This window comes from Zootoca vivipara, chromosome 8 (genome assembly GCF_963506605.1).
Source record: "Zootoca vivipara chromosome 8, rZooViv1.1, whole genome shotgun sequence".
Classification (NCBI taxonomy): domain Eukaryota; kingdom Metazoa; phylum Chordata; class Lepidosauria; order Squamata; family Lacertidae; genus Zootoca; species Zootoca vivipara.
In genome coordinates this window covers 3,967,672-3,988,668 of record NC_083283.1, presented here as the reverse complement: position 1 = coordinate 3,988,668, position 20,997 = coordinate 3,967,672, and the positions used below count along the sequence as shown (strand labels likewise).

Sequence of the window (20,997 nt, the reverse complement as noted above, 5' to 3'; positions counted from 1 at the left end):
TGTAGCTTTGCATTAAAATGAAAACTGGACTAAATTGCCCCTGACCCCTCAATCCCTAAGAGAAATTCTTTCTTTCTGCACCTCTGGCTGTGACCAAAGTTACAAAGTCAGCCTCACTGTGGCCGCCTGCTGCTTGCTTGGCCCTGAGCTAGGTAATCCTTTAACCTCTTGGATTTCCCCGGGGTGGTGTTGATTTGAGTGGAACTCCTCTGTGAATTTAAAAGGATCTGTTTCACCCTTCACACGGAAAGGTATTAGAGGATTGAATGGAGGACATTTGGGGCCGTGTCCTGCTCTGCGACGCATCCTAGCCAAGTAGGAAAATGGAAAGTTCCCATGGGTGTCAAGTAGAATATCCCCCCCACACACACACACAAGAGACATGTGTTGTGGGAGGAATTTCCCTTGGGGATTCATATACGGAGGCTCACAGCCAATTCCTAGTTAGCAAGACCTTGTTCAATAATATGTTACTGGACAGAGAGCTTTTCATAAGGATACGCTCTCCATAGGCAAAATCTCAGCTGTTCCATCCTCTTCCCCAACCACCTTCTGCCATGTCATTGCTCTACCATCTTTCCATCCAACCACCAGAGGTGGTTTTAGGATAGAACGACTTGGCACCACATGGCAGAGCACCACAGCAATGCTGCAGAATGGATTGTGAGAGGCGGGGAGTGCCACACAGGGCACTGCTGAAATTTGAGAGCCCCAAGTCCCCCACTGCAACCACAGTTCTTGGAAACACTTACTCAGCTGCCCCCCCTCTTTTAAGTGTTTATGCATAGCTGCCAAGTACCCCGTTTTCTCCGGGAAAACCCTGATTTTACTTACCTTTTCCCAGTGGTCCCCCGTATCACTTCGTCTCCCGTTTTTCTCCGTTATTTTCTCCTGCCGGCGGCCATTTTTTTTCTTTCCGATTTGCCCTTCTATGGGCACCAAAAATGGCTGCCGCCGGCTTCAAAAGTCACATCTACGCATGTCCGGAAGTGCATAGACGCGACTTTCGGTGTTGACGGCGGCCATTTTTTGTGCCCATAGATGGGTGGAGCGACACCGGAAGTTGCATCGACACACTTCCTGACATGCGTACAAGTGACTTTCGAAGCCGGCGGCGGCCATTTTTGGTGCCCATAGAAGGGCAAAGCGACACCGGAAGTTACGTCGACGCAACTTCCGGTGTCACATGGCTGCCGGTCCCGGATTCTGCAGTCCGGGACTTGGAAGGTAAGGTTTATGTAGCCCCCTCCTTGTACCCTTTTCATGTTATCATTCAGTTATTAGAGAGGATGCGGGTAGCGCTGTGGTCTAAACCACTGAGCCTCCTGGGCTTGCCAATCAGAAGGTCAGTGGTTCGAATCCCCACAACAGGGTGAGCTCCCATTGCTCTGTCCCAGCTCCTGCCAACCTAGCAGTTTGAAAGCTTGCCAGTGCAAGTAGATAAATAGGTACCGCTGCTGTGGCGGGAAGGTGTGCTCTGGTTTCATCACAGTGCTCCGTTGCATCAGAAGTGTTTTAGTCCTGCTGGCCACATGACCCGGAAAGCTGTCTGTGGACAAACGCCAGCTCCCTCAGCCTGAAAGCAAGATGAGCGCCGCAACCCCATAGTCGCCTTTGACTGGACTTAACCATCCAGAGGTCCTTTACCTTTACTTTCTTTCTTTTTTTCCTTTAGTCATAGTTTCCCCATTAACTGCTCCTTACCATTTCTGTGATTGAGTTGCGTTCTTGTGTACATTAACACTGGCCTAACAGAAATTCCGCATCAGTGTAAATGGCGCAGTTGACCATTTCCACCCTACTTGTAGGCAGCGAAATCAGGGTGGGAGGGATTTCTCCAGGTAAAGGAGAAACTCTTGCAGCAGTTTCTCCTGGGTGTGGGACTCCATTAGCAATAGCAAATACTCTGGAAGGTGCCCCCCCTTTGTTTTGCTGCCTCCAGAACTGGCAACAGCTTCTGTGTCATGTGATGGTGGTTAACTTTGTAATCTTGCCCAAAGGATGATGGGAAGGCCATGAAATGCCTGGCCACCATTTTGCATCTTCTAAAATACCCAGCATCATTCCTGGGCGAATGGGTGAGGGGAAGATAGTGGCAGCTGTTCACTTATATATGGTATGGAAGATTCAGAAAGTATATTTATAGATGGGGAATTTGAGGCACTCCAGCTAACATGTCCCAGTCAACATGGCCAATGGTGAAATATTCTTCCATTAGCTTTTCTTGAGGCAGAAACAGCGGCAAACTTTAAAATCCTACTATCTAAGTAACCAAGTATCACAGTGTTCTGTTTTATTGTTCATTGACATCTAGCTGAATATTTTCTTTATGGTTTCTCTGTTTTTACTGGTGTATTTCTTTGTGTTTTTGTTTTTAAATCTTGTATATACGTTTTTGTATATACATTTTTAAATCTTTTAAATCATCTTTCAGTGTTTTATGTAAATCGCTTAGGGATTTTGCATATTAAGCAGTATATGTTACTGATGGTGATGATCTAGTTGCCCTTATTCAATGGTCTTGGATGAAAAAAAAAGAATAATACAAAATATTAGCAGAGAAATGTTCAGCTCGGCTCTCATTTTAAATCTGGGAGACACTCTTCAAGTGAAGTAGAAAGAGTTGGAAAGCGGGCTGGCAGAGTTCTTGATCTCCTTAAACTGCAGAAATTACTGTTGCATTTTTGTAAGGCTCCACCTTGTTAAAAACTCCCTACAAGACTGAATATGTGGAGAAAAACAGCATATTAAGGGGGGGATCAGTGTGGGGTAGTTTTGGACTAGGACCCCAGTGACCAGGGTTCAAATCCCCACTTGGGCCATTTACTCACCTGCAGCATAACCTGCCTCACAGGGTTGTTATTAGGATAAAAATGGGGAAGGGATGTGCACCGCATTTAGCTCCTTGGAAAAGTGTGATATAAACAAAATAAATAAATATTAATAATTATAATTTTTAAGGAAAAGCCATGCATAAGTCTCTTCCTGATCATAGGATCGTAGAATTGTAGAGTTGGAATGCACCACTTTGTGACATGGAGAGAGGTAGCTTTTTTCCATTTTGTTTGAGTTCAGCTTTTGTTTTGTCTGTCTGTTTTCTTGCATGGAAAAACTGAGCCCACTCTCCCCTGCAGTTAGAATCGGTAGAGACTCAATTTCTACCACCTCGCTCAATGTAATGTGTAGAACTGCTCTCCAAGTCAAGATCTTCTCTCCCGAGAGATTCTCTGTTTACTGTCGCTGAGCTTTATTGACTCAAATGACTTTAATTTATTTGCTTTTAGTCTTACCTTGTGTAATCCCAGTTTAATTGTCATTTAATATCCTTTTAAAAGCTTGGCAGCAGAGAGTGAGCTCTGAATCATCAGCCCGGTTAACGGTTTATCGAGCCTCTGTATCGGGCTACGCTCTCCTTGAGTTTCTGGGAGAACTAAGTCAGAACCCTTGTGGATAGCTCAGTTGGTTAGAGCTGATAACACCTAGGTCTCAGGTTCAATTCCTTTACAGGACAGCTGCATATTTCTGTATTGCAGGGGGCTGGCTAATATGATCCTCATGGTCCCTGCTGACTCTATGATTCTAGGAGCATCTTTGAGAAAGTGATAGACAATTGTTTGATCTTCCATTCCATCCACCCCCCATTTTGAGGGCTTGACTTAAGTAAAGGTGAAGGGACCCCTGACCATAAGGTCCAGTCGCGACCGACTCTGGGGTTGCAGCGCTCATCTCACGTTATTGGCCGAGGGAGCCGGCGTACAGCTTCCAGGTCATGTGGCCAGCATGACAAAGCCGCTTCTGGCGAACCAGAGCAGCACACGGAAATGGCATTCCCGCTGTAGTGGTACCTATTTATCTACTTGCACTTTGACGTGCTTTCGAACTGCTAGGTTGGCAGGAGCTGGGACCGAGCATAGAATCATAGAGTTGGAAGAGACCACAATGGCCATCCAGTCCAACCCCCTGCCAAGCAGGAAACACCATCAAAGCATTCCTGACAGATGGCTGTCAAGCCTCTGTTTAAAGACCTCCAAAGAAGGAGAGTCCACCATACTCCTTGGCAGCAAATTCCACTGATGAACAGCTCTTACTGTCAGGAAGTTCTTCCTAATGTTTAGGTGGAATCATCTTTCTTGTAGCTTGAATCCATTGCTCCGTGTCCGCTTCTCTGGAGCAGCAGAAAACAACCTTTCTCCCTCCTCTATATGACATCCTTTTATATATTTGAACATGGCTATCATATCACCCCTTAACCTTCTCTTCTCCAGGCTAAATATACCCAGCTCCCTAAGCCGTTCCTCATAAGGCATCATTTCCAGGCCTTTGACCATTTTGATTGCCCTCCTCTGGACATGTTCCAGCTTGTCAGTATCCTTCTTGAACAGTATCCTTCTTGAACCTTCTTGAACTTGAACCACAGTATTCCAGGTGAGGTCTGATCCGTATTCCATGTATTCCAGTATTCCAGGTCTGACACAGTATTCCAGGTGAGGTCTGACCAGAGTGGTACTATTACTTCCCTTGCAAGCAACGGGAGCTCACCCCATGGCGGGGATTCAAAACACTGACCTTCTGATCGGCAAGCCCTAGGCTCAGAGGTTTAACCCATAGCACCACTTAAGTAGCCATACCTGACTTAAGTAGCCGTACTTAAAGCCTTGCATCTACTGAAATGTTGTATTCTGTGCTACGAACTTAAATTAAAATGCGCTCCAATTGAAGGAAGGAAGAAAGGAAGGAAGTTCTTGATAGGGTCTCCCCAAAATGCTCAGGTTCAGGCTTTGGTGCACCTCCAAGGGAAACTCCATAAAGTGGGGAAGCACCTCTACTAGCCCCATACATCATGAAGACTTAAGGAGAGCCCTGCTGGATCAAGCCGATGTCCCATCAAGTCCAGCATCTTTTTCTCACAGAGGCCAACTGCATGCCTGTGGCATCTCTGAGCAGTCAGCCACTACACACATGTGCAGATCACAGGTGCATTCACGAGGCAGGCAGGCAGGCAGAGGCAGGCAAGCACACATACAACAGAGGGGGCCAGACAGACAGAGGATGGAGCATTCTCAACCAAGTGCAGTTCCCAGGATTCTTCAGGGGAAATCAAGTGGTATATTAGTACTTTAGATCCATACAGAAGAAGAAGAAGAAGAAGAAGAAGAAGAAGAAGAAGAAGAAGAAGAAGAAGAAGAAGAAGAAGAAGAAGAAGAAGAAGAAGAAGAAGAAGAAGAGTTTATTATTTATACCCCACCCATCTGGCTGGGTTTCCCCAGCCACTCTGGGTGGCTTCCAACAGAAAATAAAATAATCGATTAAACATTAAAAGCCTCCCTAAACAGGGCTGCCTTCAGATGTCTTCTAAAAATCTGGTAGCTGTTTTTCTCTTTGACATCTGATGGGAGGGCATTCCACAGGGCGGGTGCCACTACCGAGAAGGCCCTCTGCCTGGTGCCCTGCAACTTGACTTATGTGTGTGTGGGGGGGGGTATGCTCCATCGATCGCTCCCAAAGCCAAAATTGTGTGCAGGCAACGGCCAATAGACACACACACATCCAACTGATGCACGACTGCACATGTGCCCATTGCGGCAACCCAGAAATAGATGGAAAAGGGGGTGGGATGGGGCAGGGCAGGGGCGAGGCGGGCTTATGCACAGTCCATAAACACATGTGGGGGTCAGGAACCTCACCCCTATGCAAATCAGTTGTTGCCGGTATAGTCAAAACACACTGCTTTCAATGGAAGATGGGATTGCCAAAGTTTTTTTTTCCCCTGGAACCCCAGCCCCCCCCCCTTTTAACATGTTTGGCCATGCACCTAAAGCTGAATGTGCATAAATTGTGGACTTACTGTAGTACAGGTGTGTCCTTGTTTGGTTGCAGCAGTCATGTAGCACCTCAAAGCCCATCGGCTTCATTGTTGCAGAACCTTTCATGAACTAGAGTCCACTTTTCCCCCTGATGCATCGTTTCCTAGTCCACAAAAACTTGTGCCGTCACAAAGAACTGCCTTTAAAGTGCTACAAGATTTGTGATGTGTGTGCCTGTCTGTTCCCCCCTCTCCTTTAAGGCTCATTTCTTTGGCCTCACACAGGATCTTCCTATCTCAGCAGAAACAGAGCCTCCTGCTTCTGGACTGACAGGTCACCTTGGAACACCATTAAAGCTACCCCCCTTTTTGGGAATTACGTGTGATGCTATCCTTAAGAAGGACCAGTGGACATGGCAGCCGCCGGCTCAAATGTGCCTAACACCTTGAGGAAAATCTGCCTCAAATCCCATTGCGTCTGTAATGAGTGAGGGCTTTTGTCATTGGGATGCTAAGCCCAGCCCGGCAAGCAATGTCTCTCTGACTCCTAATGGGATTTGCCCATCTTTAGCAGTGAGATAGATTGATCCATGTGTGGCTCAGGGGGATGGGGCTTAAGAGATGCCTGAGGTCTCCTTAGGTGAGGAGGGAGGCAGTTCCATCTGATACACAGCCACAAGTATCAGAGAATAGGGGTTAGTGGTTTGTAAGTCCCTCAAAGTAGGCCACCTTTATGCATCAACTGGATGCAGAGAGTCCTCCATGCAAAATCGCAGGGGGCAGGCGAGAAGCAATGAGGAGGGCTGACCATAACAAGAGAATTTGCAAAGATTGAACTGAACTGAAAGTGTTTTGTGATACTTGCATGAAAGTTTTCATTTCTGAGTCCCTCCTATCGAAGAATTTCAGTCTACCCCTGGAGAACATTTGGCAAAATGCTGCCCTCCCTGTTTCACCTCTGACGAAATGCAGGCAAAACTGTGGATCCAGGTTTAATATTATTTTAATCTTCTTGAAGGAAGCAACAGATTTGGCCCCAACTCCTTCCCATACCCTCTCTTAGACTGTTACTTCCCTTGTCCATTGGTATGAACTAACAATGATTTCACCACCCCTACCCCGAAGAATAATAATTGTCATGATTAGTGCAATGCTGAAGATTTATCTCACATTTGTTTGAAAATTCTCCATCACTTAATGGGCGTGGTGGAATCCCTACAGACCTTCCTGGGTGTTGAGATCAGCAGAGGGAGTGGCCCACCTCCTTTAGAAGTTGTCAGTTGTCTTGGTAGTTCCACCTTCCTCAAATGTTTGGGGGGTGTTGGTCCAGCAAGAGAGAGGGCACTTTCTGTTGTAGAATTCTCTCCCCACGAAGGTGTGTCTGGCTTAACAGTACAACAAACAGCAAATGCTGAAGGTGCATATCCTTTGGCACCTGAGATGATTTTTTGTGTGATGTTAATTTAATAAGAAATAGTGGCAGTTCCATTAAAAAATTTTTAAAAAAGAGACTATACAAGATTCTGCAAAATACAATGTTATCAAACAGGATCATAAATACAGTCCATATACAATTAGAGATCAGTGACAAACGAATACAGACGTGAAATTAAACCAACATACATAAACCATAGGTATGTAATTGCATGGAAGGTAGTGAGTAGAACTATTTATAACATATAATGGTTAATGCCCTGAGTCTATATCAGCCACATTCATTCATTGGCCAAGGTGGGTTTTGTGCCATGTTCCTCCTTGCTTGCAAATGAAATAAAATCAGACCAAAGAGGTCCAAAACCATGTTTTTTATTGGCCCCTAAGGACTCTCAGCTTAATCATCGGGGGTTTTTCCAGCAGAAAAGTGAAGGATAGCTCAGCCAGTAAAAGCATGAGATTCTTTAATCTCAGGATCATTGGGCAGAAGATTCCTGCATTGCAGAAGGTTGGACTGGACAACCTTCGTGGTTCCTTCCAACTCTACAATTGTTTGGTTGTATGGAAATGTTGCTATCTCTCTGTGTTACAAGGATGGTAGACTGCCAATGGCTGCTGTCCATGGTGACTATGTTTCTGGATGCTGGGAATCAGAAGTGGGGAAGATACTCTGGTACTCACGTCCCACTTGCCGGCTTCCCATGGGCACCTGGTTGTCCAATGTGAGAATAGGATGTTGAGCTAGATGGGCCATTGGCCGGATCCAGCATATCTCTTATGTCCTTAGTAAAAGGAGCCTCCGTCTGGGTTTCCTTCACCCCAAGGCAAGCAGACTGATTCCTTACTGCAAAGGGCCATTTGCAAATGACTCTAACCATAACTGTTTGCCTGTTTTGTTTTATTCCATTTAGGCCTACCTGCCTTGGTGGTGGCCATCTCTGTGGGATTCACGAAAGCCAAGGGGTATGGCACCATGAACTAGTGAGTAACAGTTTCCTTCTTTCCTCCCTCCCTCCCTTCTTTCCTATCATATTTCAAGGCACACATTTTTTGCTTGCTTGCTTTATTTGCAAAAATCTCTGTACCACAAACCACTGAGCAGCCTAAAATATTCTGTTGAACAGTATAAAAGCAACAATAAAATTACATCCCTAAAACGAGTACAAAATGCATCACAAATCCGCGGATTGGCTTAATACGTCAACATTGCTGGATCACCCCTCAGGGAAACCCTGGGCAAATTGATGAGTTTTAAGCAGGATGTGGGTGGCACCATGGTCTAAACCACTGAGCCTCTTGGTCTTGCCGATCAGAAAGTTGGTAGTTTGAATCCCAGCGACGGGGTAAGCTCCTGTCCCAGCTTCTGCCAACCTAACAGTTTGAAAGCATGCCAGTGCGAGTAGATAAATAGGTACTGCTGTGGCGGGAAGGTAAACGGCATTTCCGTGCACACTGGTTTCCATCATGGTGTCCTGTTGCACCAGAAGCGGTTTAGTCATGCTGCCATATGACCTGGAAAGCTCTCTGAGGACAAATGTTGGCTCCCTCGGCCTGAAATCAAGATGAGCGGTGCAACCCCATATGCACCTTTGACTGGACTTAACAGTCAGGGGTCCTTTACCTTTTTTTACCTTTAAGCAGATGCCTAAATGCCAATACTGTAGCTGCCTTCCAGATGTTTAAAGGGACCCCTGACCATTAGGTCCAGTCGCGGACGACTCTGGGGTTGTGGTGCTCATCTTGCTTTACTGGCCGAGGGAGCTGGTGTACAGCTTCCATGTCATGTAGCCAGCATGACTAAGCAGCTTCTGGCGAACCAGAGCAGCACACGGAAACGCTGTTTACCTTCCCGCCGGAGCGGTACCTATTTATCTACTTGCACTTTGACGTGCTTTCGAACTGCTAGGTTGGCAGGAGCTGGGACCGAGCAACGGGAGCTCACCCCGTCGCGGGGATTAGAACCGCCGACCTTCTGATCGGCAAGCCCTAGGCTCTGTGGTTTATTAGGTATCTATTGTGGATTTCTGCTTGCTGGTTTCCCATTGGGGCACCTGGTTCACCACTAGGAGAACAGGATGCAGGACTAGATGGGCCATTGGCCTGATCCAGCAGACCTCTTCTTATGTTCATATATCCTTATGTAGATATGAAATGTAGTAGTATTAGTGCTACGGCAACAACACATTCCAATGTGCAGGTGCTTGAAGATGCTCATGAGGTATAAAAAGGTAAAGGGACCCCTGACCATTAGGTCCAGTCGTGACCGACTCTGGGGTTGCGCGCTCATCTCGCATTATTGGCCGAGGGAGCCGGCGTATAGCTTCCAGGTCATGTGGCCAGCATGACAAAGCCGCTTCTGGCAAACCAGAGCAGCACATGGAAACGCCGTTTACCTTCCCGCTGTAGCGGTTCCTATTTATCTACTTGCATTTTGACGTGCTTTTGAACTGCTAGGTTGGCAGGAGCTGGGACCAAGCAACGGGAGCTCACCCCGTCACAGGGATTCGAACCGCCAACCTTCTGATCAGCAAGCCCTAGGCTCAGTGGTTTAACCACAGTGCCACCTGGGTCCCAAATTGCTGGGATAATCACCCCAAATTGCTGGGATATGAATCTTGGGCATGCATGATGCTCACCTCAAAGATGAGGTGTGCAGTGCAGACCCTAGATTCTTCTCCACCTTAATTAAAATCCAAGCTGGAGAAGAATTATTTGCTTGCTTCTCAGCTCCTGAGTCCTAAAGCTTTTTTTTTTTCATCAGGAGCACACCAGAGGACAGTTCTGGCACCTCTCAGATGGGTGCCATAGGAGCCAACTCCTAGGGACAGAGGGGTCTTCGGGGCCCCCAATAAAATATTTGAGGGGGCCCACACACCCCAAAAGTTGATGGAAATTGCCATTCAAACAGTGTGTGCGCACTGTGTCATGTGATCAATTGCCACATGAGAGAGACTGGGGATCTGATAGCTTTCCCTTCCTCAGTTGTGGAGTCAGACTTTGGTCTTTCAAATTCCAGGGTATGGTCAGCGGTGGGTGAATCTGTCAATTGGGGTTTCTTTCGGTTTCTCATTTTCCCAGTTTCAAATTCGGTTCTCTGTGTTTCCACATCAGTTTGCAGATTATTATTTTTGTAGCATTCTACTACTACAAATTTTTAATAATGCACACATTTTTATACACAGTTTTGTTTTATATACACATTCCACTCTTTGACAGTGGAACACCCTCAGAAGAAAGTTTTTAAGCAGAAGTTGGATGACCATCTGTCAGAGATGCTATAGTTGAGATTCCTTCATTGCGGGGGGTTGGATTAGATGACACTCAGGGTCCTTTTTTAAGTGCATTTCATTTAATGTTTCATCAAGCAGGATCCTTAATTTATGGATTTATCCCATCACTATGTACACTTTAATGAGGAATTTATCCAGGTATATTCATTTTTGTACACACTACTTAGCTGGAGAATTGCACTGTGAAACTCTGAGAAACACAGTATACTCCCTCTTTAAGAAGTCTGCAGCAAATTGCAAAATTGCAGCAACGTAAGTTCTTTCGGAGTCCCAAGTCTCTGGGTTTTAGATGAGACTTGGTGGGGCAGTTATTCCTCCAGCCTCTTCCCATCCCAAGAAGCATGATTCAAATGATATTGATAGTTTAGTTATGTCTTATACAATTTCCAAGTTTCATTTTTCTATTATGCTAAGAGAGAGGGAGAGGGAGAGGGAGAGGGAGAGGGAGAGGGAGAGGTGGAGAGAGAGAGAGAGAGAGAGAGAGAGAGAGAGAGAGAGAGAGAGAGAGAGAGAGAGAGAGAGAGAGAGAGAGAAGGTATGGGGATACTGGACTAGATGATTGGCCTGATCCAGACTCTTCTTATGTTCTTTTACATAGCAATAGTATTTCCTTTCTCTGCACTAGGAACCCGAATATTCTTTGTGAGGCGTGATTAGCAGACAGCCCAGATTTTGCAGTTGCTTCCTAAAGCAAAATGTTGGCATGGTTGCGAAGAGGAGCAGATGCTCACGGGGAACTCCAAAGAGAGCAGCCCAGCAGGATTGTCAGAATCGAGTTTAGGGACTCTGGGTGTCCAGGTGGCAGATTCCCCAGTGCTCGGAGGAAAGCAGAGACAAGAACCAGCTGAAATTAAATCTGTGAGGGAGGAGAATGGAGTCAATTGAATTCAATACAGTCATACCTCGGGTTACAGACGCTTCAGGTTGCGCATTTTCGGGTTGCGACTGCACTGAACCTGGACGTACCGGAATGGGTTACTTCCGGGTTTCGGCACTCGTGCATGCACAGAAGCTCTAAATTGTGCTTTGTGCATGCGCAGAAGCACCGAATCGAGACCCGCACATGTGCAGATGTGGTGCTGCGGGTTGTGAACGCTGCGGGTTGCGAATGTGCCTCCCGAAAGGATCACGTTCACAACCCAAGCATCCACTGCACTGGGTGGATCAAAACGATATTGCAGTCTACCCTCAGCTGACCTCTATAATTCTGATGTGTTTAAAAAATGCTCTGTTTGACACATGCATCTGGCATTGGCATATTTTGATATGAGTTAAGATGATCGTATGTTCACTTTGGGAGGTCTGAGGTTGATGAAATATCTTGGGAAGTGCAGGGAAGTGCAGAGCTACAATACTACTACTACTACTACTAATAATAATAATAATAATAAATTTTATTTATAACCCACCCATCTGGCTGGGTTTCCCCAGCCACTCTGGGCGGCTCCCAACAGAATATTAAAAAGGTGATTAAACATCAAACCTTAAAAACTTCCCTAAACAGGGCTGCCTTCAGATGTCTTCTAAAAGTCAGATAGTTGTTTATTTCCTTGACATCTGATGGGAGGGCATTCCACGGGGGGGCACCATCAAGAAGCCCCCCCCTGCCTGTTTCCCTGTAACCTTACTTCTCGTGGTGAGGGAACCGCCAGAAGGCCCTCGGAGCTGGACCTCAATGTCTGGGCAGAATGATGGTGGTAGAGACGCTCCTTCAGGTATACAGGACCGAGGCCATTTAGGGCTTTATAGACCAGCACCAACACTTTGAATCGGCTGATCAGGGCATCAGAAGGTCTGCAGGGCTTCAGGGATGCCAACATCCATGCCCCTCCACACACCCAACCATTTCTCCACACACCCAACCACTTCTCTTCATGGTTGCTTGTCATCACAGCTCACTCAAGCCATGTTTCTGAGCTCTTCCTTAGCGTGGTGCTGATAACACCAAGCCGGCATATGGGATAGCTGCATATTCCTGTTTTGCAGAGGGTTGGACTCCCAACTCAGGGTCTCTTCCAACTCTACAATTCTGCTGCTCCAGGCTAATGGTCCATCTATTCCAGCATCCTAGTCTCACAATGACCAACCAGATGCCCCAGTGACCTGGACCTGGATGCAACAGCGCTCCACACTTGTGAGTCCGGGCAAGTGTTATTCAGAGGCATAATTCCTCTGACTTTGGAGGTCGACCTTGTGGCTAGTAGGCACTTAAAGTCCTTTCCTCTATGAATTAGTCTAAGCCAGGGGTCCCCAGACTTACCCGCCTTTGGGCCGGTGCCCGCCGTGCCGATCGCGCGGCAGGCCGGAGGGTGGGGGAGTGCGCGCCCGTGCGCATGCGCACACACATTTACTGGCACGGTGGCATGCTTCCAGGCCGGAAAAATCGCCAAAAATTGTTTGTGCGCATGCGTATGGGCCTCCCCGACCCAGAAGTGCACCTCCCCTGACCCGGAAGCGCACCGGAAATGACCTCTTCTGGGTCGGGAGATTTTCGGCGCTTTTTTCAGATCTGGAAGTGCGCCGCCGCGCAGCGCGCTGTAAGAGCAGGCGGTGGCAGCGGGCAGCGGGGGTCGTCGCGGGCCGGATTGGGAGGCCAATTGGGCCGCATCCGGCCCCCGGGCCGTAGTCTGCGGACCCCTGGTCTAAGCCTTGTTAAAGGCCCTCCACGTTGGTGGCTATCACTACATCTTATGGGATTGAATTCCAGAGGTGATTTATGGCCTGCGTGCATAGTTTTTTAAAAGTTCTGCGAAATAGTGAGCGAGCAAATAGTTTTTAGAAGTCCTGGGAAATAAGGAGCTGACAACAACAAAAACTCAAGCCGAAGGTTCCCTGTGGAGAAATTTTTGATCGACCTGGACTTCCGATGCAAACTATTGGATGTTCACCGAGTGCAGGGTTTTGTGTCTGCTCCTGACTGGTGATTATTAATTAATTAATCACGTAGCACAGTGTCACAAGAAAGAGTTTGTTCTGCAGAGGGGACCTGCACAACGGTGCGACAAAGCACAGCCAGGACACAGCTGGATGTTGTGATGTTTTACCACTTGTAGGAAAGATAAACTGGAAGTTGCTGACACAACATGGGTGGTTAGAGTTTTAATCACTCAGCTCCTGGAAAAAAGGCAGACTCCCTGTTGCCTCTCTAACCTTCACATTCAGGACCGTGCAGGACTGAATGAGTTAGAATCCCTGAGTTACAATTATTCCTATATATGGAGAAGCTTCCTGTTTTCTTGTTCCTGTAAAATCACTAATCTTCCTTTGGCCTACATTTAAAGTGGCATCATACCACTGTAAACAGTCCTGAGTTTCCACAAAGTATCCCAAGGGTTCTTTGCTAAGGATGCTGAGAGTTGATAGGAGGCGCCTATTCCCTTCGCATTACTACAGCTCCCAGAGTGATTAGGGAAAGTTCTTGAAAGAACACACAGATATTTTAAAACCTGGATTTAATATGCAGAGAGCAGCAATAAGGATCCTGCTTAATGAAACATTAAATGAAATGCATTTAAAGGTGAACTTACTTAATCCATACCCAATGAAGCAATACGTGAACCGAAAAACACACACCCAGCAACCGTTGCAATTTTCACGTCTCTAAATTTTGCAAAGCTGTTTTCCTGCAAAATACCGGTAACAGGTACGAGAAATGTATATATGATTGTAAAGTGTTAAAAATAATAATTATCTTTATTGCGGTCCAACAACCCATAACATAGATGCAGAATAAAATACAGACTCATATAGACAACCCCCCAGGGAAAGGAGACCTAAGCGTTACTTGTTTAGTCATGGGCATGTTGATCTTTGATTCTTTTGACTCCTGAAAGAAACTTTGCCACGGCCACTGTGATATCGTTGGACTTGTCGTCCAGAAGATATTGATTTGGTAGGCTTCAGATTGACCCGGCCGATTTGCCAATAGTGGTTTAATCAACAGTGTTAATAAAACAATCATATGTTACTGAAAATATTAGACCCCCCCAAATGCATTTGATTACGGGAAGTTGCTTTGTGAAAATGTGTAGAGAGGCAGAACTCTGGGAGAACAGGGTTCAAATCCCCACTTGGCCATGGAGCTCAGTGGATGGCCTTGGGAGTCAGTTACTGCCTCTCAGGCCAACCTACCTCGCAGGGTTGTTGTGGGGGTTAATTGAGGACAGGGAGACCCATGTGCTCGACCCTGAGCTCCTTAGAGCACAATGTGGAATATAAGGGCAATAAATTATTTAATAATAAATATTTTAGACAAACTGGCATACAGTGTGTATATTAGGGGAAAATTTCCCTAAAGTGCTGATGAATTTTCACAATGATGTTTTTTTTTTTTTAAAGCGAATATGTGAAAATTTGAAAAGGAAAAGGAAAATTGGGTGAACCCAGAATGGACAGGTTTCCCCAACCCTAATTATTATAAGTGTTTATCATGCAACTTGTCTCATTGGGCAGACCCAACCTGCTTCCCATTTTCCTCATTTTAAATGTTGTTTCTGTGCAATGTCTCTGCTGTGCCTGGAGACTAGTCTCGCCACTGCCTTGACGTCTGTTTTCTCCCTCTTCCTCTCCTAGCTGTTGGCTGTCTTTGGAAGGAGGTCTCCTTTATGCCTTCGTGGGACCAGCAGCGGCTGTCGTTTTGGTACTTTACCCGAATTCCAAACATTTTTCTTTTTCTTTGTGCCTTCCCTATGCTCCCAACTCCCCCAAAGACCACTTATTCTTTTACTTTTATTTTTGAAAAAAAGACACATACACACTCTCTCTCTACCTTCAAGAAGAAATTGCTCCTTGAGGAAAGCAAAAGTGCCCAAGCTAAGGTCCTTTCTCCACAGGAGATTTGTTTCAGATTAATTAAGGGTGTGAATGCCATATTGATGGGTGAAATTGAATGAAGGCACTTAAGGGGGTGGAAAGGAGGATTAAGAGTGGTTTGCTTCATGTAGCAGTTGCAAAGGTCTGGCATTAGCTGTGTTCAAAGGACCCTGAATATACTGTGATTAATAGACATCCACAAACAAAACGTAATTCAGGACAGTCTGTCTGAACTGTACATAAACACTGTTTGAGGGACAAGAGATCTGGCAAGGAGTCGTGGACAACTGGGGGGGGGGCTAACCTTGCACAGGATCTCTGTGTTGTAGCAACAGAGAAATTGTAGGAATGGTATAGCTATGCAACCTTGCAGCATGCCCTTGTAAATGCAATACACAATGCAACAGGGAATAATAAAAATTGCAAAATATTATTATTATTATTATTATTACAACAATTTAAAATTCAGTTGAAAACATACAATTAAAAAGAGGCATCAAGGGTAGCGATGGGGACCAGCTCACATTTTAATGTGGAACTCCCCAATATGCAAACTTGATATGCAGCAATCCTTCCATTCTGAAAGTTTGCATTGCAGTTCTTGAGCCAAATGCTATGTGAAAAAATAAAAATAAAATCTGCATGTTAGGGGAAAGTGTGCATTGAAATGCATGCCTTAGTGAAAATAACATACAAAATGCATTATGTTAAGGGAATTTGTTTGCAAAAAAAAAAAGTGGACGTCCAGAGAAATTCACGCTAACCCACTGATGAATTTTGCAAAATTGGCATGGAATCGTGGAAGACTGAATTTGAGACTGGAAAAAAAAATGAGGAGCTGAAATTGACACATTTTTCCATCCCTGATCAAAGGGAGCTGATGGCCTCTTTGAGCCCACGGGGCTTTAAAGCAGTTCTGTTTGCGCTTGTGTTTGGGATGCTGACAAGGAGACAACCCCATCCTTGAACAGAGAGAGACATGACATCTTTCATGCCCACGCCCTGGTTTTCTCCCTCCAATTTGTATTCCTGGGAACTCTCTTGAAAAATTGGTTTGACTCCAATGTCTGCTTTCCCAGACACCAAACGTTCATCATGCAAAAGGCTCCAGGACCAAATAAGAAATTAGCAATCCTGAGTCCTCTAACCTTGTGCAGGTCAGAGTCCTGCTGGCCACTCGGATTTTGTTATTAACCTCTCTTAAGCAATGCTAAACTGACTGGGAGATATCTGGGCATGTTCATCAGCTTGATATGTATGATTTTGCTTCTGATTTTTGACATGGTCGGGCTTTTCAAACAAACGTGTCTGTCTGTTGTTTCTCTTCCAACAGGTGAACATGGTTATTGGTATTCTGGTATTTAACAAACTTGTATCGAAAGATGGAATAACAGATAAGAAACTGAAGGAACGGGCAGGGTATGCCTTATATCAATAATTCCTCTAAGCAAAAAAGAATGACATCGGAAATTAAACAGTCACACTCGATAACCAGGCAGGGGTGGAGGAACACAATGGGGAGGATGATAATGGTAACCCCCTCCCTCACAAAAAAGTAGGAATTAGCTACTAGAGCTTCTTTTTCCCAATTTTGACAGAAATGGAAGGCCAAGGTTTTCACTTGAGTGTGGTTTACTAAAGGAGCAGAAATGCAACAGAGAAGTTCATGCAAAAAACAAACAAACATGAAAACATCGCCTGATTTTAAACAGCTGTCTGTGGGTTCGACACTTCCACCCCGAAATAGCCCCAACTTTCCCTAAGATCCCACAAATCTCCACTCACATTTCACAGCATATGAGCCAGTCGTTTGTATTGTGTTTATGGTATCTTAAGTTTGATTGGTGCGTGTGGGTTGAGAGGTGAGAAGTAGGTAAGAGACATGTCATGCTCCTTCTGGGGTAGTTTGTGCAACTTTGGCCCCCACCCTGCACTCAGCTCTCATCTGTGGCTCCTAGAAGCTGTAGTGGCCACACCCCAGGAATGGCTTCACATGGCCAGCTAAACCAGAAGAGGATAGCCAATGGGTCTCAAACCCTTAGTGAGTTAGGGACTTCCCCTCCGTTTGAAGACAGGCTCTGGTGGATTGGTCAAGAAGGCAGTTTCTGCATGTACTGTAGAGGGAAGTGGGGGGCAGATGAGGCTCATCAACCCATCTAGGGGAAAGAAAACTCTTCCTAAACCTCTGCTGTATTGCCAGGTGCAAAAAACAATGCCACCCAAACCCAGAAGTAAGTCCTGTGGAATTCAATTGTTCCCAAACTGCCTTGGGCTGATCTGGGGGAATCTGGCCTACAGGAGGAGTATGTATCTAGTGGAGACAGCCCCAGATCACCCCAGGATAGGTTGGGCTGCCCAGAGCAATTGGCAGCTAGCAATGGGCAGTTCATCTAGCATGGAGAAAGAGAGGCTAGCAGGCCCAGCATGGTGAGTGGAGGCTTAATAATAATAATAATAATAATAATAATAATAATAATAATAATTTATTATTTGTACCCCGCCCATCCGGCTGGGATTCCGTCCTAAAGGCTGCGATGTGCTCCTCTGCAGTATCAAACCACACAGCCAGAAAATTGCTCGATTGGAAGTTATTGTCCTGTTGAAACATGACTGAGTCTTCCAATCAAGGCCTCCCCCAGCTGGTTATCGACTGTGTCGAATGTGCACTGAAAATGGAAACGTCGAGGGAAATGTGGGCCTTTGCTTTTCCATGCCTTTCCTTCCCCCCTTCTATTTTCTGTTCATTTCTTTGCTTGCATGTGAAATGTTCTCTTTTAAAAGTACGTTATCCACGTTGAATGGTTCTGCTGATATTGTTACCTGTTTAGAACATGTTACCTGTTGAGAATGTGGAAATGCCTGGGAGAGCTGGATCAATTCAGGTCATCTAGCCAGCTAAGGTCAACCTGGGGTTTTTTTGGAACTGTGTTGGAGAAGTGGCAGTGGTGTGGGTTGATGTAGTAGATTTTGATGCACATGACATGAAAAAACCTGAACAGAGGAGGATGGAGTCTGATGTCTTCTTCTTTGGGAATAGTCTATGGACTATCTCAGATGGCTCTCAGGCAGAAGTTGGATGACCAACCTGTCAGACATTCTTTAGCTGTAATTCCTGCATTTTAGGGAGTTGAACTAAGTCCCTTCCAACTCTACAAGTTTATGATTTGCATTATATGGATTTCTATGGCTAAATATAACTGGGACCCAGGTGGCGCTGTGGGTTAAACCACAGAGTCTAGGGCTTGCTGATCAGAAGGTCGGCGGTTTGAATCCCTGCGACGGGGTGAGCTCCCGTTGCTCGGTCCCAGCTCCTGCCTACCTAGCAGTTCGAAAGCATGTCAAAGTGCAAGTAGATAAATAGGGACCGCTCCGGCGGGAAGGTAAACGGCGTTTCCGTGCCCTGCTCTGGTTTGCCAGAAGCAGCTTTGTCATGCTGGCCACATAACCCGGAAGCCGTCTCCCTCGGCCTATAGAGCGAGATGAGCGCCGCAACCCCAGAGTCGGACACGACTGGACCTGATGGTCAGGGGCCCCTTTACCTTTACGGCTAAATATATTTGGCTGGAAATGGAAACTGGGGAACATGTGGCTTTCCAGAAGTTGTTAAACTACAGCCCCCATCATCCCTCACCATTGTCGACGATGGGTTGTGTTGATGGGAGCTGCTGTCACACAACTACTAGGGGACCAAATGTTCTCCATATGTGATATATAGTATCAGCACAAACACATTTATAGCCAGATCCATAAGGTTGTCTGTATTCCTGGTTGAGCAAATTAGTCCCTCCCCCCCCCCCCCGTCTCCATTCTTGACTGCTGCAGCGCCGTCTTGGCTTCAAGAACCAGCTAGGCAGCATTGCAGACTTTCTCCAAAATACCCATCTTCCCCCCACCCTGAGTTGTGGCACCAATTTCCCTAGAAGCCACCGATGTCAGCTAGCATGTCCCTCCAGAACCCATGTGGGAGCATTGTCTCCAGTTGGATTCTTGGAAAAGAAAATGGTGGGGCCCCCAGCTCATAGCCACCAGGAAGAACATTACTTGCTGCTGCTACTATGCAGTAGGGGACGCGTGTGGTGCTGTGGTCTAAACCACTGAGCCCAGGGCTTGCCGATCAGAAGGTGGCGGTTCGAATCCCCATGACGGGGTGAGCTCCCGTTGCTTTGTCCCAGCTCCTGCCAACCTAGCACATCAAAGTGCAAGTATAGAAATTCTAATAATCTAATAATAATCCTGGGGTGGTTCACAGAAAATCACAGAAATTGTGGGTAGCCGCGGAATATTCACAGCCTTGAGTCCCACTCTGTGGCTGGTCAACCTTTTCCAACACGGTTCCATCTAACCCCAGTGGTGTTGACATGATTCTTGACCTTTTGGGGGGCGGGGGGCGGGGGGAGTTGAGCTGTTGCTCATGGCTTTCCGCACCTGGAATGACATAGATGAGAGTTTTAACCCTTCCCTTTCCGTTATTTCGTTTATTTCTCTATCCCTCTTTCAAGCTATGGGTGTCGTCAGTTGGGATTTCCTTTTGATCTGTTTTTGTTTTTTTGGTTCCCCTTATGGGTTTAAATATCCCCACCCCCCACCCAAATGTCCTCCTGTCCTTCCTGCCTTTTCCTTTTATTTTTTTGGTTTTGTTTGTGTTTTCACGAGCAAAGTGTTTTGTTTCGTTTCAGTCTTTTAATTTTAATTGCAGTCAGATGGCAGTGCCCCTTTACGGCATCACGCTCAAATGTTCCAAGTGTGGAGTGCTATCTTCTGCTGACGTTTCCGCCACAGCCACCAGTAACGCCATGTTAGTTCCTCTAATTTCAACTTCTTTTCTTTTTCCTTTTTTATTTTTTAAAAAATATTATTTTCTATCCCCCTCGACCCTTTTGGTTTCGAGTCTCCTCCTTCTTGCTCTCTCTCTCGCTCTCTCTCTTTCCCTTTCCCTTTTCCGCACCCTGGTTTGATTTCTTATACCCGCCTGGCGCTTCTGTCTCCTTTATTCTCTCCTTGGACCATATTAGGAAGCTCCTTTATACTGAATCAGTCCATCTATCTCAGGATCATCCCCACTGACTGGCAGTGGCCCTTCAGGGTTTCAGTCAAGAGTCTCTCCCAGCCCTACCTGGAAATGCCAATGGGGGTCGAACCTGGGACCTTCTGCATGCTCTACCACTGAGCTGTGGACCTTCCCCCAAACTATAGAAACCCACTTTATATATATATTTAAAAAGTGCACCCATTATCCAAGAGGAAGCGTCTGAATACAAACAGCTCCTTAGAACCCATTGAAGGCTTGGACTGATGGGTCTTCATTGATTACAGTCAGGATAGAAACCCACAAACATGGGGTCAACACCAAAGTAGCCTTGTTCCTTGTGTTTGATCAATCTGCCCACACCAACATCCAAAAGCGGCAAAACAGACAGTCACGAGAATAAATGATACACAAAGAATAAGACAAAACCACCGCGACAACTCCCTGAAACGAGATGTAGTTTGAAGATAACTTAAAACATTTTCTGACTGCTCCAGTCAGAGTTATGTTTGTTTGAACACCTTTACTTTAGAAGGCTGATGCAGCTTGTGGTTTAAACTTTGAGATATGTCCACTATAACACCTTAGCTTTAGTAAACCTGCACAGCCATTAGTTTAATCTTGCAAGAAAA

The 20,997-nt window shown here is 45.9% G+C and overlaps 1 protein-coding gene across 1 annotated transcript in view; it reads left to right on the top strand.

Moving 5' to 3' along the window:
* Positions 1 to 20,997, top strand: part of ADGRB1 (adhesion G protein-coupled receptor B1) — a 340,537-nt gene that overhangs the window by 285,304 nt on the left and 34,236 nt on the right. Inside the window, exons 23-25 of the mRNA XM_060277561.1 lie at positions 8,149 to 8,218; positions 15,100 to 15,166; positions 16,673 to 16,758. Coding sequence (XP_060133544.1) covers positions 8,149 to 8,218; positions 15,100 to 15,166; positions 16,673 to 16,758 — 223 coding nt within the window. The remainder of the gene's footprint in view (positions 1 to 8,148; positions 8,219 to 15,099; positions 15,167 to 16,672; positions 16,759 to 20,997) is intronic.